General features: G+C 37.8%; 1 protein-coding gene across 5 annotated transcripts in view; it reads left to right on the forward strand.

Annotated features, from left to right (window-relative positions):
* Positions 1 to 1,313: 1,313 nt before the first annotated feature.
* LOC111865732 overlaps positions 1,314 to 18,263 on the forward strand; it is a 57,017-nt gene continuing 40,067 nt past the window's right edge. For 2 of the 5 annotated variants that reach the window (XM_023853985.2, XM_023853981.2), the window contains exon 1: positions 1,315 to 1,357. In XM_023853985.2, coding sequence (XP_023709753.1) covers positions 1,346 to 1,357 — 12 coding nt within the window. In that variant the 5' untranslated portion in view covers positions 1,315 to 1,345. Of the gene's footprint in view, positions 1,358 to 8,483; positions 8,644 to 16,321; positions 16,410 to 18,263 lie in introns of those variants that run through there. The other 3 variants (XM_033751945.1, XM_023853982.2, XM_023853984.2) reach the window with 3 other exon arrangements.

Here is an 18,263-nt window from a genome sequence, read left to right on the forward strand (position 1 = left end):
TTGACATCAGTTCTGAAAACATATTGGTCTTGATGTTTGATGTGAGACCTACATGTATTTACCATCGTCTATTCTAGTGCTACACGTGGCAGTTTGCAATTGCTGATGCGGGCAATGTGATAAATAAGGTCATAATGTGCAAGAAAAACAGTTGCCCCAGTTATCGCGAATTCCCAATTACTGAAGTCTGAATTATTGATGTTTCACTGTAATTGTAATGTGATGAATCATTTAAATTGTCTGTAAATTTTATAATTAGAAATTTTCATTGGCCCAACATTACGTCCAATGGATACCATCAGCTCTTTTCCGGTGCTAGAGCATGAACCTGACCGCATATTTCTGTTTAGTGCCAAGATTAACAATGCACTTACTTGGCTTTACCTCCACATCTTCTTTACTTGTAACAGAGTGGCTTGTCTTTACAATGCATATGCACTAAGAAGTGTAAAGAGTCTTTGAAATTTCTTAACATTGCTCATCTATTGTGTTCTTGTTTCCTCTTGAAATTTTGTCTGGTGGAGTACATGGGACAAACTGCTACTTCTTTACATATTTTAAAACAGTGCACAAGATCATGGAACCTAAACCCATCAACCTTATATCACACAAGATATGCAAGCGGCATACTCAAGGTCAAAGCTAGATATCTGCTCTGTTGCGAGGATCCTTGTTTTTGAATTGGTAGAGGAGCAATGGATGGACATCTTCATCAACCCCAGTAAATTGAAATGTTCTGTAGTTATGCTCATGGTGAAAGATTCAGAATTAGAGACAGCATTCTTTAGATATCCTTGCAGATTTTTGTTGAATATTTGTTTAATGGGGTAGTTAGGTGTAGCAAAATGATGTTAAGACATTTTAAAAAGAATGAAACATCGCAGCTGAGATGTGATTGACATTTAGTTGTTAACACATTTAAGAGGGTTAATTGCAGATTTATTAGAGGGTGTTCAGCAAGATGTGAACCATGATATTCAGTTGCACAATAACTATGGCTCAGCACTTGCAGACAGAATTGTGCATGTATTTCATGCAAATGTATTACCAAACAATCTGTACCATGTGATACAGTAAACTTGAAACTTTCTCAATGAATATTCCTCCTTAATAAATTAACACCATGGGTTGAATTATTTTCATTAATAAGAAGGAAGAAAAAGAATTTTCATTGAAGAACTTGACAACAAACTGACGCTTCATCATGTAAATTTTATTTTGCCTGCAGGTTGAGTTCATTGCCCCTGAACAACTATAGCATAATTGCCAACAGGAAAGTGGAATAAAATACATAATGAGGAACTTGTTTCCACTCTTCACCCGATATTATTTGGGTGATTAAATCATGGAGGATGAGGTAAGTGGAACATGTAGTAAACATGGGTAAAATGAAAAATGTGTATAACATTTTGTTTGGGAACCCTCAAGGAATTAGACCAGTTTAAAAATAAGAGAATAAATTGTAACTGATCTTAGAGAAATGGGATGTGAAGGTGTGAGCTGATTCAGGATAAGGTCAAATGACAGAATTTTGTCAATACTGTAATATATCTTTGAACAAAAAAAGTGGGTAATTTCTTGGCGAGCTGAATAAGTATCAGTATTTCAAGCTTTAAATTTATTTTGATTATCATTTTCTATCTAAAAAACATTTTGAGTTAATTATACATGCAGATGTTCCTCAATTTGTAGGAGAGTTATGTTCAGAAAGAAGTCGCAGACAGTGATGTTCCGTAATTTGAACATAACTTCCTCCCAAAAATCAGTGGGATTGTCAGAGATCTGCTACAAAAAATTATTGCTGCTACTTAAAATGTTTATTTTGTGTAGAACAGTACATAATTTTTAATGTTATAATAATTATGTCATTTCAGTATGATTTGTTATGTTTATAATTATTATTTTATAAGAATATTGCTAGAAATTGCGCAGATTTGAAATGGTATAATGTCTTTGAAATATGGGCAGAGAACCTGCACCACCGAGGCAAAATCACTAGCCCAGTTGCCCTGACATATAATCTTTCTCTCTTCCTCTCTTTCCCGAACATTAAGATACATGTTATCAAGATTTATTTGAAACGCTATTGAACCTTTTTTAGATTACAGAAACAATTTATATTAATAATACATATTAACACTCACCAGTCTCATGGCAGATGGCTTGAGTTGTATGAGGATATTTTTGAAGATGACAATGAAGCACGTGATTGCTGTGGGGAGAAGGAGGCTGAATTGGTTAGAAAAAAACAGCAATATTGAACTTTGTAGTTATGGCCATCGAAGTACTAAATTTTGAGTACAGGTATTTGGTGGCTCTGATGGTTGTTATTTCCTTTAAAATCTGTCATCTTTATTTGTTTCCCAGCCTCTGATTTCTCATGCAGCAGCAGATGTGCAGAAGAGGTTTGGCGCCTCTACCAAATTTCCCCTTCACCCCTTGCAATCGTCCACCCCCTTTGATTCGTCAGTCATAAAGTCAGTTTAACTCTGAAATCGTCCAGAATTATTTGATCGCATTTAAATGAAATCACGTGCTTTGAAGTCGCAAATAAAGAGGAATATCTGTAAATAAAAGTGCCTAAATATGTCATACAAAGAAGGATTTCCATGACTTCCTTTGATTTGTATCAAATGAGTTGGCCTGATATTGACAACTTTACTTTTAGACTTCTCCACAAAGTAATATCTACACTGCTACATCTTTATATGATTCCTGTAATTTACTTTCAGCCGAATATAGCCCATTTGAAACATTCTAACTAATCATTTAATATTTAAGATTTGAGGCTTTCACGGCGGTGACTATGAAGAAAGCAGTCTTCTGGGATTTGGCACCGTGTATATGTGGTGTTAACCGACGTTTCGGAGGAACGTATCGCCTCCATCTTCAGGGTAGAAGAAAAAATATAAGAAATCTGCAAGCGAAGAGACCGTGAGAACCGGTAAAAGCAGTCTGCCAAATCCCAGAAGACTGCTTTCTTCATTTGATATTTATTCGATATTCACGACAAACATTTTTTGAGCCTGAGGCAAACTGAAGTTGTCATTCCCTCACTCTGTATATAATATACCAGTATATATACCTACTATATATATGGAGTCGGGATAGCACAGTCAGTATGGCGCTGGACAAAGGGCTGGACGACCAGGGTTCGATTCCTGGCAGGGACAAGAATTCTTTCTCTACTCTGTTGTGTCCACTGACCTCTAAGTAGTGCCGAGGTAAAGAAAACGTGTATCTACGTATCATCCACTCCCCCATTACGTCTTAATGGCGTGGTGCTAAATTAGTTCAGCACAGGGAGAACTTTTCCTTACTGCACAGTGTCCACCGAGCCTCTTACCCATTGGATTCCTGGGGTCTATTTCCACGGGTATAAAGCGGCCGAGACGTGAAACTGGCCATTAACCCATTAACCTACATCCAGTTCCGAGATCAGAAGTGGTGGAGCTATATTTCCACTCCTCCATACGTCTTCATGGCGTGTGTCTATTTAATTAGGCACGGGAACAACTTTAGCTTTACACATGTAATTTAGTGATTAATTTCTGTGGGTCTTAAGAATATGGATAATTATATTTCAGTGCCGAATAGTCTTTGAGATAGACCAGGTCAATAGAACCCTGCCTTGAAATATATGAAGATGACGTGTCAGTACTAGAAACTTAAATCACGACATCAAAAGGGTTCTCAATCGCCGTGTTTCTAATTCGCGGAATGTTAAATGAAGTTTAATGTTGTGTTGTTATTGTGTATATCCGTTAGATTACTTGAAGGTTTGTGACAGTATTTTCATTATGGCAGTATTATTACACACTCACTCCCCGCATTATCTCAGCGATTAGCGCACTAACCTTTCATTCAAAATGCACCGGGATCGACAGTTGTCTTTAATCTTAAAACATAACGGGAACCAATCACCTCAAGACGGAAGTAGGGCCGACTGCCGAAAACTTTCCCCGCTTAGATGTTCGCATGGAGTCAGTATTCGTGTTCTTGGGGGCGAAGTTTAGGGAGAATATGGAAGCGTACAGTGCCGCTTTTTGTGTACAAGCTAAATAAGCTGCATCTTAGAGCCGCGCAGCCTGGAGGTCCTCCAAATACTGTAGAAAATCGCGAGACAAACACAACATTCTCTTGAAAAAATTCAGAACGTACCAAATGGCTAAATCCTTATCGCCCGATTAGACTGAAGGAAGACATACTCACTATGTTCCTGTCAACAGATATTTATTTCCAGCAAGTGAATTGCTGTCTAGGATACGATGTTACGGCGCATGTGTCTCATTCTCAGATCCGGTTTATAATTAAATTTTCAGCTATCAACTGGATCTAGACCTTTTCAGTGTAAGGATCTTAACTTTATGACAACTTAGGGTCTTGCAAAATCTTAATCTTGCCCCAGATGCATGGAGTTTTCGAATAAAAATTGAGACAGATTAGAGTCCATTGTAGAAGTAGTACTACTTTAAAGTTTATTTTAATTTTTCGTCCAATTTTATGCTGTAATGAAGACATAATTCGCCTAATTTAGAATTTATATGGTCAAATTTTAACATTTATGTTCGGATACATATTCTGTTAAATGTTCTTAAAGTATGAGTTTTTAATAGCATTACAACGAAATTCGGCCACGGGCCTGTGTTCTATGTATGGGGTCGCCGACCAATTTAATTTATAGCGGGTACTGTGTAAAGCCAAAGAAAAATGCGAATGGAAATCATTGAACTCTACGTATCTACGTAACTACTCCTATATCCAGGCAGTCTCCAGAACGCCGTATCTTAGGAACTAAACCTTAACGGATCATGTCATAACGTAACGGCAAAATGTAACAAGTGTGTACGGTGTTACTGTATCATCACGCTTGTTCGGTTCTCGGCGCGTTCGATCCACGCTAGCGTCGGTTTTCCAGCCGACATCAAAGGATGTTAAATTACACCATCTAAGTATATGTGTACGTGTTTCTGCGCACGTTCGCCAGTTGAGAACTGAATTCCAGCTCTGTGCTGTATCCTTCGCAATTTTCGGACTTTTTAAATTAATAAAGAAGTTAGAATTTCCTGGTGCCATACGAGTAAATTTTTAGTGTTGTGCGCTAATGTCGGTATAGCGGCCTCCGTAGTCTAGAGGTAACGTTCCCACCTCATGACTCGTAGTACGCGGGATCAAATACCCGGCGGAGGTCGTCGAATTTTTAAGGGCGGAAAAATTCAAGGAACAAGTCCTCCGGGAGGGACTTTAAGCCGTGGGTCCCGTGTCGTAGCTTTACGGCATGTAAAAGAACCTCATATCTCCTAAGAAGGTCACTGAGCAAAATTGCGGACGTTTGCCGCCCAACAGCAGTCACTAATACCTCCGGTAGATGGGGGAGGCATTATAGATACTTCTCAGCCAGTAGAGCCGGTCTCGCTGGTTGGGCGGGACTGATGGTAAGCACCAATACCGGGAGGATATAGAGGCTGGTAGAAATCATAGAGGGAAGCACAATGGACCAATACAGGTCTAAGTGCATGGGGAAACCCACCCTCTCTAATAACTAACTAACTAATGTCGGTATAGCGACGGGCTAAGGGGCTGGACGGCCGGGGTTCGAATCCCGGCAGATTTACTCTTCACAACGTCCAGACGATTTACGAATATAAACGCTGCACTAGCTATCTATAAAGTTGACATGTTCCGACCAATATCTGCGCATGAATGTGCAACCTATTCCTCAGAACGTTCGCCCTTTCGTACACTCTTAAATGTCGTAACGTGTAAGTCGTACTCCTGTTGCGTTACATTGTTATGTTACAGCAGAATTCGCGCATGCGTATCTGGCTGTAGAATACGTGACCGCTATTTACACCCGCAACCTTGTATTAATTTTACATGAACACAATTTAAACAAACTCCACAGCTCTGGACATAGAGTGGGTTTATTTATCAGAAATTATCACGTGATTTACGATGCATTCATTCATCAGTAATCTGTCAAGACGACAGGTCCACAGTCTCTTCCAAAACAGTTCCTCCACTTAATGCGATCTAGAGCTTTCTCCTTCAAATGAGAATATCCTCTTCTGTCCCCAAGGTCATCCAGCATCTTCTTACATCTTCTTCCTCGTCTTCTGGTCACTTCTATCCGCCCCTCTATCTTTCCTTCAATAACTTCTTTTAGAAGGCAGTTTCTGCGTAAAACATGACCAATCCAATTAGCCTTCCGTTTTCTTATTTCGTGTAGGATATTCCTCTGCTCACTGACTCTAATTAACGCTTCTTCATTTCTCACATAATCGGTCCAACTGATCTTCTCCATCCTTCTCCAGCACCACATTTCGAAGCTTTCCAGGTGTTTCTGATCTACTGCCCTAAGTGTCCATGTTTCATCCCCATACAAAGCCATGCTCCAAATGTAGCATTTCACTAGTTTCTTCCTCCGATTTAAGCCCAGTTTGCTGGTAAAAAGATTCTTCTTCTTGCTAAATGCAGCTTTTGCCATGGCAACCCTAGATTTATTTTCACAATTTACGATTATCAGCGAATAATTAACAGATTATTATAAATATCTTAAAATTATCACAAGTGCCAAAAAATTGTTCCTAGAGTCCATGCAGCTGTTCAGCTACAGGCAGTTATAGCCTATTTACAGTGATGTTGTTAACACTGTGTACAGCTGGTTTGGCCAGAAAATGTTCCTTATTATCTACAGTGAATTTCATTAATGAAAATGTATATTCACATAGAAGAGGGTCGTCTCATATTTCTATATGAATATCTAAGTTTGACACTTGGCATGCTGTTAAAAATTCTCTTTTGTAATATAAATGTCTTCTTACTGTTAGATGAATTTTCCCAGAAAATTTTTCTTTATTTTATTATATGGTAAAAAGCATATAAAATGAATTTATTTGAGAGTGCCAGTGTGGCTGATATGTAATATAGATCTGACTGCATAACTTGCACCACTTAACTTAGGCACAATGGAAGCTGGGATAGCTCATTTGATATGGAGGCTAGACTATGATGTGGATGACAGAGGAGTCGGGGGTCGATTCCCGGTAGAGGCAACGTGCAAACCGACTCTACGGCCCTCTCAACCTTCTGTAGAATGAGTACTGGGGGGTTTGTTTCCCCGGGGGATAGAGCGGTAGGTGAATGAAATTGACAACTCAGCTCAATCTTGTAGTACCGAGGCTAATAATGATGGAGCTATAATTACACTCCCTCATACTTCTTTGTGGTGTGGTGCTTAATTCATTGGGCCCAGAAATTACTTTTCCTCTTACCTTACCAATTAATTAATTATATAATTTACGAAGATAACGACAGTTTAGATTAGAGCTTGGAAAACTGTTCCATGAGGCTAAAGGACAAGTGAGCTACACTCCATAATTGAAACATTTCAACCATCTTTGGGTCCTTGAAGTTAGAAAACAGGTCTTCATTAGGACGGGTCCTACACGGACCACCTGTTTATTGTCTGTAGAAATTAAAGATGATGTAATATCAGTGTAAACCAGCATTACCGAATCCCTTTTTATCATGATTTTATTGCAAATACATGTAACTCTTCTGCAAATAATAGTGGGCTACCCTACCAAGAGATGTGGACCACATCGTTCGTCATATTTAATTTTTTGCAAAATGTAACTGTTCGTATTTACTCGTTTGTGTTGCACTGAAACAAAAATATGATGCATACGTTTTCTGTAATTTAGATGAGACGGAATTCGAATGCCCGCCCCTCAGGTCTCTTACGTTAATCTGTGACATTACTTCTGAAGCATTATGTGAATGAGAAAAACGTTCAGTCTCTGATTTATTCCCTTTTACAACACATCAGGAACGGCACACATTATTCGGTATATTCCACTCATGTCTTCTTAAGAGCTGAAGCCTGAACTACGTAATGATTGGTTATATCCTACATTTCTGTGCATCAACTGTTTAAACCTATATACATTTATGGTTACAGTTTCAACGTCCAGATGGCACCGCTATTTTCCCGAACTTTCTATATAGCACCTTTGCTTTGTTTGTGTGACTGCGCATGTGTACTGGGCCGGACCTTTTGAGGAACTCTGGGTAACGGTTGAGAAACAAGGACGCTGCACGATGCGTGAAGTATTGTGTATGCTCGATGGTACATATAATGCTTTCGCGCTGTAACAGCTTGAAATTTTCTTCTCTAAAGTGGATGGACTTATGATTAAATGTACACTACAGTTATGTTACGTTTCAAAACCGTGATTTACGAAGCTATGAAAAATGAACGCTGAATAATGAAAAGCATTATGTGTGATGCCGTTTTATCAGCAAGCCTTGTTTCCTTTTCTGCATGACATAACTTTGATTGCACAGTTCATGATAAATATGCATTAGTGTAGGTAGAATATGTGAACTGGAAAGCTATAGAAAATTATTTTCCGGTTAACTACAGCAAAGCCAGTATATAGTGTACGTTTCATAACAATAATCATTGATTGTGCTGCCCACCAGAGGTCTCCACTGTCGCGAGGCCAACGGTGTTGAAAATAATGTGGCGTAATGGTGGTTTCGTTTTATTGGTGCAAGAAATCACGACGACACACGTTGGGGGCGTTTTTCTTGTCAGTGTAGTGTTTGTGCTTCGCTAGAACAAAATTAGGCTATCAGGTGAGTATTATCGATTAAACATACAAGGGCACTGATGGCCTTAAAACGGGTCAGTATTTACCCAAAAGAACTTATAAATTGTTACACCCAACGAGTGCACATGGTAGAGTAATTTTTGGCTTTCTGAGGCGATTGGAGTTTTAATTTAATTCGAAATATTAATTGTTGTCGTGTTTCATTAATTGTGGCGCGTCGTTTCATCTACACGTGTTGCTGTCATGGCAACCCGAGTAAAACATTATTGGAAGTGAACAATGTATGAGCGGCCATGTTTTTTTTTAGTACCGAGAAGTTACAACAATGGACGTAATTTGATTTCAAATTTAAATTTGTATATAATAAAATAAGTAAAATATGCAGGTTATGGATTTCCAATCATTTCAAAGCCTGCAATAACCACAGGTTGCTTAAAAGTAACAAGCATAAGGCTTCATTTGTTTTGATTCTGTCTTATCATTCAGGCCTCCAACATTATGATCTTGCATTTAAGGGTATAACTGGAACATAAAAACAAAATTATGCCCATATGTTAATATGACTTAGTAATGGAGTAATTTAATCAGTATTTGGAAGTGAATAATCCTGCTGTGAGTGGATGTTGACTGCATTAATGGTACTTGACCTCAAGTATAATCTAGTGGGAAATTTGTGCCAAATTGGGCAACCACGTAATGCAGCTCTTTTTTCCACATTCTGGTGTAAGTTAATTATGTGAATGGAAAACATAAGTATTAGGCATTACAGTTTTTTTATAATGAAGCACTGATATAATTCAGACATTTCTGATGCCAAATTGTCCCAATTAGTCATATATAAAATAAGATGGTATGACTATCAGTGGTATTTCTTGTACAAATAGAAAACATTCTTGTATTGGTACTTGAAGTTAACCAAACAGGCAGCATTGCTTATATGAATCTTATGGTACAGTAAGGAAGTGAGCAATTCATATGTTGATTTGATGTTCTTATGGGCCTTTTATTTACAGTACAAGTTAACACTGTTGTTAAAAGAAATATAATGGAACAATAATGTGTTGTGAAGGGCAAGCTCCTTTATATTAAGATGGTAGAAAATGTCTTAGTAATTCTCATATAATTTGTACCCTACAATTCAAGTTACGCAGTACCCTCAGCGAGTAGTATTTAAACATGCACAAACAGTGCTGCATTTCAGCTAACCCATGTGTGTGTTGAATACTGAATGGATTAAAGTGGTATTGTATGCTTTTTAAATTGCATATAATTCCTTTGGTGGATAGTGCAGTTGATTTTTTATGCAGTATATATTTTTCTAATATAATTTGAACCTTTCCACATAAGAAAATATTTCTCAATGACTGGGTTATGTAGGCGAGCCATGACAAAGAAATAGCAAAGAATATTACTTCATATGGGGGGAGAGCAACTCCTCAACTGGAAAAAGTCATGAAAATCCTGGAGATGCTGACTCTTATAGACTGATTTTACTTTTTTAACATTATATGTCTTAAATACATTTCACAAATAGTTTCCTTTTCATTTTCTGTTGACTGTTGAGGAAGGAAGATGTATTACGCCCACATGACTCCATTACCAGCATCATTTGTCCATTTGATTTAATTAATTAGTGCACTGGTATTATGATACCTATCATATTGTAATTAATAAACAGATGTACTTCAAATAAAGAAGTTATTTGCTTTCATTCTGTACATCTGTTGGTGGCATGCAAGTCTTCTGATAGATATGTTAGGCCTCAGTACAGATATTTTGTTGTGAAAATTTGACTTAATGTGGAAATGGAGATGGAGGAGGAGGAGGAGGAAAAAGAAGAAATTAATAAGCAAACCCAAAATAATAATACCAATGTCCGCTTGTGGCATTTATTTTTTTCGTGGACTCGTTATTCAGATCAAAGTGTAGACACGGAGATGAGTGTGAGGGTTATAAGCTTCTAGAAGACACATGGGATTTGATGAAGAAATGGTCTTTATGTGGAAATTTTTAGGAAATGCATAGAATTTGTTACAGAGGTATGTGGTTTTAAATTAAATATTACATTCCAAGAAGTTATAGAGAAAAAAACAAACTCATTTCTTTAAATATTTTGTTGATATTCAAATTCTAACTATTTTAGGTAGTTGCCTAATGCAGGATACTACTTGTCTTTTGGTCATAGTAGTGATACAGCTTTCAGTGTAATTCAAAAGGTGTTACACAGTGGAACTGTCTTGTGTTAAGCACAAGGATTATCAGTTCATCAGTCTGAATTCACTCTAAATATTAACCAAATTGTATGAAGTCACATAATCAATACCTAACAGGTGGAGATTCCTGTAATGGGCCACTACAGGTTTCTTACACATAGAGTAGAAAAGCAATTAGGGAAAGCCGAAAGTAAATGTTTTATTATTCATAATAATGTAGGATGTAATAATGCAGAAAACAATCCTGTACAGTATAAATATTCAGCATATCCTCAGTTCCTTTGCATCAGCTGTCATCTTCTGACTCCAAAAAAACAGCTCGCACTCTCAGTGCTGAAGAAAAGGATGGTTTTCATGCCCTTTTTCTTGTCTTTTCCATTCAGTTGGTGCTTTCAAGCAGAAGAGGGTTGTGCTTTCCTTTTTTCTCTGTTCATAAATCATAGGCAAAAGGGCCTTCAACATTTAAGTTTTGTGCCTTGTCAGTAGGATCATCTTTCTGCCTTTTTTCCTCTAATTTGCCTTGTATGGAGAGGCTATAATCTTTTCTGACCTAGGTCTAGAAGATCTCCCATTATTTGTGACTTCTTTGTAATTGAAGACAGTGGATTAAGAATTGCAGTAAGAACTATCTTAATTGTTGATGCTGTCAGCATGATTGAAGTGATTGCTTCTGGCTCATATGAAGAGATTGTGGGAGAACCAAATAGTGCCATTGTGGATCTGTTAGAAGCACTGGCTTCATTTAATTGAAAATTACCAGGCTGTCCCTGTTCAGCGGAAGTCACATGTCATTTTTCGACCCAGAGTTGGTTTATGAGCACTTTGTTCAGAATTTGAATCCACATTCTCAACCTGCATTGCAAAGTCATGACACCTAAACATGTTGAAGTTCGGTTGATAGATTCCACCTTTCTGAACCCATTCAATCAATTTCAACAATAGCTGCTCAAAAGTAAGAAGTCTCGAGCAGCTTCCCAACTTGGCATATAGTGATTATGCAAGGAAAATTATTTAACACCCAGGACTTAATTTTCTGTAAATAATATGTTTCTTGAAGTGTCATTGAATGTAAGTATAAAGGCTGCATTTTATGCGAGCTGTGGGGATGCAAACAAAGAATGGAAACATTATTTTCTCTTCCAGGTTTTATGACTTCAGGATTTCTCATATGAGAATAATTCATTCATTCATCAGTAATCTGTCAAGACGACAGGTCCACAGTCTCTTCCAAAACAGTTCCTCCACTTGATGCGATCTCAAGCTTTCTCCTTCAATTAAAATATCCTCTTCTGTCCCCAAGGTCATCCAGCATCTTCTTATGTCTTCTTCCTCGTCTTCTGGGCACTTGTATCCGCCCCTCCGGTTTGTTTTGTCTCCAGAGGAAACAGCTCGCATACATGGTATCTCTGTTTTTGAGACTATCCAGGAAAAGTGATAATGTGGTAGTTTTTCCATTTACCTTCCACATCTCAGTTCAGCAGCCGTTCAAACTACTCTGGTCACGCCTGTTGCTATACGAACTTGAACCATCTTGAGCATCATTTGCTCTGTGCCTCAAGTCACTGCTGATGATGATGCTGCTTCCGGCATCACAATAATATCCGTCAAATATTAGTAGAATGGAATCTTCTGTAATTGGTATATGCCTGAAGTGCTGTAAGAATATCAGTATGTAACGGGAATAAATGAACCCATAATTTCAACCTCAGTTATCTTTCGAGGAAACACAAGCAGCAGTTGTATACAGTGACCTGCTACATTTATTCCTGTTGTTGCCGTGACAAGGCATTCACATTGTGCAGATATCAGAGAAGTCCCTGCTCTCTTGACTTTCCTTGTGATCACTTTCTTGTTCTTCCCAAAATGGCAGTTGCAGCACCCCAGGGGGCTTTGAAGCTTTCTTCCATGGCTGACAGAATTGTTAATGGGCTAATTATCGTGTATATAAAGCACTAAGAAAAGACTAGTTTAAATTAAAAGTGTCCAGTACTCTCATACCACAGTATGATAGAGAAAAGTAGTTCATAGATAAAATTAAGATTCGTTGGTAATCATACTTTTAAGATGCAAAATAACGTTTCAGATATTTTGTTGTGGTTGAGAGGGGATTGTCAAGTATTCTTATTCGTATCAAGGGAGCTCTGGACTAAATGAGTTTAGGAACAACTGTGATACAACACATATTCCAGTTTTGTCACAATTGTACATTCAGTTTGAGTTGAAATTTATTTTCTTTAGTGTAGTTTCTAGAAGTTAAAGAAATTTGTTCATGTTTTCTTTAGAAAGATATTTATTGTGAACTGCCGAAATACCATGTGGCAGTCTGATGGACAGAGTTTTCACATGGCATTTCAGAAACGCTTAGAAACGCTTTATCCCTGCTAACTAATTCTTCACATCGAAAACGTTTGGTATGTTGTTAGCAGCAGTTAGATGGTATGTATTGTATGTATGTGTTATGAGAGGGGGTGGGTTTCCCCATGCACTTAGACCAGTTATTGGTCCATTGTGCGTCCCCCTTTTAATTTCTACTGTCGCCATACCCTACCGGTAACCCGGTAACGGTGTGTGCCATCAGCCCCCGTAGAGCCAACGAGGTCGGCCCCCGGTACCTTGATGCTTCCCCCATCCACCAGAGGCATTGCAGACTACTTGGGCGGAAAAGGGCCTGTAATTTAGCTCAGAGGTCTCCTAAAGACATGAGGTTCTTTTATGTGCCGTAAATCTACGACACGGGACACACGGCTTAAAGTCCCTCCCGGAGGACTTGTTCCCTGAATTTTTCTGCCCTTAAAATTCCACAACCTCTGCCGGGTTTGAACCCGCGTACTTTGAGTCATGAGGTGGGAACATTACCCCTAGACTACGGAGGCTGCTTAGTTAGATGGTATATCACATATCTTATTTCAGTCCTCATGGTTCCATCAGCAAACACTGTTGAACAACATTGATATTGTGATATGGTGGAAAGACTGGTTTTCTTCTGAATTAAATTGTATTTTCTTCAGTAGGTGACAGTTTTACATATCTTTCCATTCTGGTACTAGGTGCAACAAAATATTTGGAAACCTTCGGGTATTCTGTTTCTTTCTTTGTATCTCTTACAACTGTCTTCATTCTGAATGTTTATTTTTTTTATTGACGTCATGTGGTATACTGCATAAAAGTAAAATTTCCACATAAGAGCTCATATAATTAAATACTTCCAAATATACTTTTGAAGATAATCATTTATGACATAAATATGCCACGTGTTAATAGTATGTAATTGCCATAATCAAATACATTCAATATACTGAGATGGTGACTTCATATCTTATTAGTGTCACTTCTTGTTTTGAATTTTGCTATTTCGGCCAAAATATAATTACTGACTACAGATTCTTAAATCTTGCCTAATTTAATATTAATTCATCCGTGGTCACTCAGCATTTGTAATTCTGTGAAATACCTATCACCGATGATTGAGCAAGTTGACTCAATCAGTAATGCTTTGCTTCAAATTCAGTAGGAGCCAAGTTTGAATCTTGAGCACGAACTATCCGGACTCATTCTTTTTCATGGTCTCTCCAGGCAGATTCCAAAATAGTACCTTAAATCAGGCAATTGTCACTCACTCCACATCCCTTACAACTCTTTATTGACTATCAGAATACCATTTGATGCTATTAGTCTTGAGCTGCTATCATCCTCATTAAGTAAACTGCAGAAAGATATGGGGGGGAGCCACTGTGCTACAAGCCAGAAGGTTGCGGGTTCTATTCCCAATGTCATTGGACTTTTTTTCCCTTCTTTTTCAATTTACCTAACCCATCCAGCCACACCATGGCCCTGGGGTTGACTCAGCCTCTAACAGAAATGAGTACCAGGCATCATCCTGTGGGTTAAAGGGCGTCTGGTGCGTAAGGCTGACAACCTTACTGCCGTCTGTGAGCCTATTGTCTAGAAGATGTGGGAGCCTCGATGTCATACAACCCTATGGGCCTCCAGAGCCTGTTATAGGGATAGCTTTACCTTCTTTCTTACATGAAAATATAGGTTATTGTCTTCAGCTACTGTGATTTGAAATCATTTGTATTTGTCACATTTATCATTTATGTGATCCTGAAAATCTTATGTATTCATATTTCATATTTGTATTTATCACTTTTAATGTGTTAGAGGCTATTCTCTTTGATTAAAGCAGAACTCAAGATTATGGACTTACTGAAAATTATGCCATGTGGTTTGGTCAGGAAGTGCCATGTGTCAGAGGAATGTGCTGTCTCCATCTTTATTGCACCCTGAAACACTTTTACTCATCTTCCAGTCTACATGGCATCATGTACCGGAAGCCCCGGATATTGATACCACTCAGATTTCATGAAACAGAGCTGTTCATAAAACGTTTTAGAAACCCCGAATCACTGAATCCAAACATGTAGAAGAAGGGTTGTTCAGTGTTGATTTGACGTTGAAGAACAGTACCAGGCAAAGTATGCTACTTTGTGCAGAATTTCTTAAGAAATTCGGGATTGAAAGGATAAGACTACTTCATGTGTCATGACAGAAGCTGCATTGTTTGAACAGACCAGCTGTATGTGTGAGTACATTCGTGCATTATCAGACACAATGTGGAACTCTTAATTTGAAGCTAACTGTTTAAGAGTAGTTGCAAATTATGGTGTTGTAGGTCCATATTGTGTTATGTTGCAGTGCTGTGTTGTGCTTACAGATTTGTAGAGGAACACCTCAAACATCGCCATGAAGATAGTTTATACTTTCATTCTAGATATTGCTCAAACTGTCTGATACTGTAGGTACACGAGAGCCCTTACCAGTAACATTGGGAGTGGGTGTTACTGGTTATGTGTTGGATGACACGTTTGATTCCTGACAGGGACTGATTTTTTCATTTTCCCCATCATGTCCAGATGAGCTTTCTGGTCCACCCACCTTATTAGCCGTTAGGTTCTGAAATAGTTATATGTAGTTTATTGAGAGAGACTGTCAGTAACTCAAAGACTATGTAGTGTCAAATAATGTGATGATAGTGATCAGTGCATTAGAAATGGTGGAAAAGGAAGTGGTTTTGGCTTAATTAAAGCACTGTCATGGCAGTTTTGTGGAGAAACTGAGTAAAAACAACAAAAATCACTATAGTCCTTGTCCCGGCCAGAATTCATACTGTGCACTTCCTGAATACAAATCAGAAGCATTACTGCTTGAGCTATCTTGTACTATCAGTAAACACTGAAAGCAGAATCTGTCACAGGAGATAAATTATGAATCTCTTCACTATGTACGTATTTTTACCCATCTTTCTACCTCCCTACATGTACAAACATGCCCGAAGTAAGTCATTTATGTTAACAGTAGTTACACAGTTATCGAGTTGAATATTCCAATAACTATAGTAGTAATAATACTTAACCATGCATGAGAAGATATTATATGAATTGTGACTTATAAAATGCTCAGTAGCGAATGTTCTTGGTGTGTATTTTTCAGGGAGATAAAAGAGGCCACTGCTGAAAGAAACCCTACAGAGCTCATTTGTTAACACTTCGGAAGTCTGCAGCAACTTTTCTCTGCTGATGTATGTGATTTTACTCAGTTGCTTACTGTGGATGTTATGGAAATGTGTTAATCATATAAAAAATTATTTGAATCATCATCTTGCATACCATTTGCTTTAACAATGAATGGCTATGCACTTTGCCCATGAAGTGTATTTAGGGATTTCATATAATTATGAAAATAAACAGTGATTATTTCTCTAAACAGCATTAACCAGTTAGCCTTTGTAGAAGAGAGTTTGTTTTCTGAGAAGTACAGACAGAATGTCAAAATATTATTTAGCCATACGTCAGATTTCCGGTTTTCTTGAAACTGAATTTTCTTTCTAAATGCCACAGTTATTGACACATTCACTGCAAGCTTTTGACTTCAGGCGTCACTTTAAATAGTGTGGTTTTAAGCATAAAGCTTGTGTTTTGCACTGTGCAAAGAAACAAATGTATTTTTCAAACATCAGAAAAGAAAACAATAAAAACTTCATTACATTTGGTATATTTTGAGGGTTTGGTTCTGTGTCAACCTTCAGGATGCTAGCAACTCCATTCAGAGGACACAAAATATTCTTGCTGAGACACGTTCTGCAGTGTCCTAACAGATATTATACCACCTTTCTTGGCAGGAGTTTGAATGAGGCAAACTTGCATATCATTTTTAGTTGTGTGCGCATGCATGTTATATATATATAGTGTCACAGTACACTCTGTACACTCTGATATTCTTGTCTAAGTAGATTTCTGTAAGTTGGACATTGTTTTAGTAATTGTTCTGATGAAAATGATAGCATAATTGTTACAGGATGCCATTGCTCAGCAGTGTTTTACCTTGTTTCTGAACACTGGTGGTATTCGTCTCTGGAATAAAAGTTGTTTTGCTGATGATTAGCTGCATAAAGTCAGGATTATAAAATGTACCAAGTACTCAGTCAGGTTTTGGATATGACAGAATGTGAATGTTGAGATGGAGGAAAGATTATTAAATGTCGAGATACTGGATGAACTGAGACATCTGATGATTCTAAAACGTTTTCTTTATTTTTTAGTGATCATTCTGATAGATTTTAATAGGTAAAAGGTAAAGCTATCCCTGTAAGAGGCCATGAGGGCCCAAAGGGTTCTGTGACGTTGAGGCTCCCACATTTTCTCTAGACAGTTGGTGCACAGATGGCAGTAAGCTTGTAGCATAGTGCCTCAACCAACTACACTACCACGTTCCCTGGTTTTTAATATAAAATCATTTTTAGAATCACTGTTATTCATAATTTCTGCAATTTCTTCTTCTGTACTTTGGTGGAACATACTAACTCAAATAAAGGTCAAACAAAATGCACCAGAGATCAGCTGTTACCTCGTGTAATTGTTATATCATACATATGAGCTGCATCATGATTGCTTACATAAAATAGAAGTATGACACAAATGTAAGGATAGATGGAGGGGAAGTAAAACAAAGATAGAAATACCGGTCATGATCCATAAACCTCTATGAAGTCATGTGATTTAATGCATTTCTGCTTAAATTAAATGGAGACCTGTACTAAATCATCTTAGGTTGATGCTAGCAGTTTTAGCCCCTCACTAATATAGTCAGTTTTGGCAGTGAATGTGCTAACCATATTGATGAATGACTTTTGAAGGGAGTAGAGTATTTTTCCAAGGCTATATCATATTGAGGAAGGTAAGACAAGAGTCAGTTTACTGAAACCTTCAGTGCTATATATGAGAAAGTGCAGCGGTATGATCCAGAAAAGTATAAGAGCTGTGTTGTTAATGTCAGCTGATATCCAGTGGTTTGGTGTCTGTTGTTATGTTCAGAGCATATAGTTTGGTTTATAACCTGACTTACTTACTTACTTACTTACTCATGGAGCTGAGCT

This window comes from Cryptotermes secundus, unplaced genomic scaffold (assembly GCF_002891405.2).
Source record: "Cryptotermes secundus unplaced genomic scaffold, Csec_1.0 scaffold183, whole genome shotgun sequence".
Lineage (NCBI taxonomy): Eukaryota > Metazoa > Arthropoda > Insecta > Blattodea > Kalotermitidae > Cryptotermes > Cryptotermes secundus.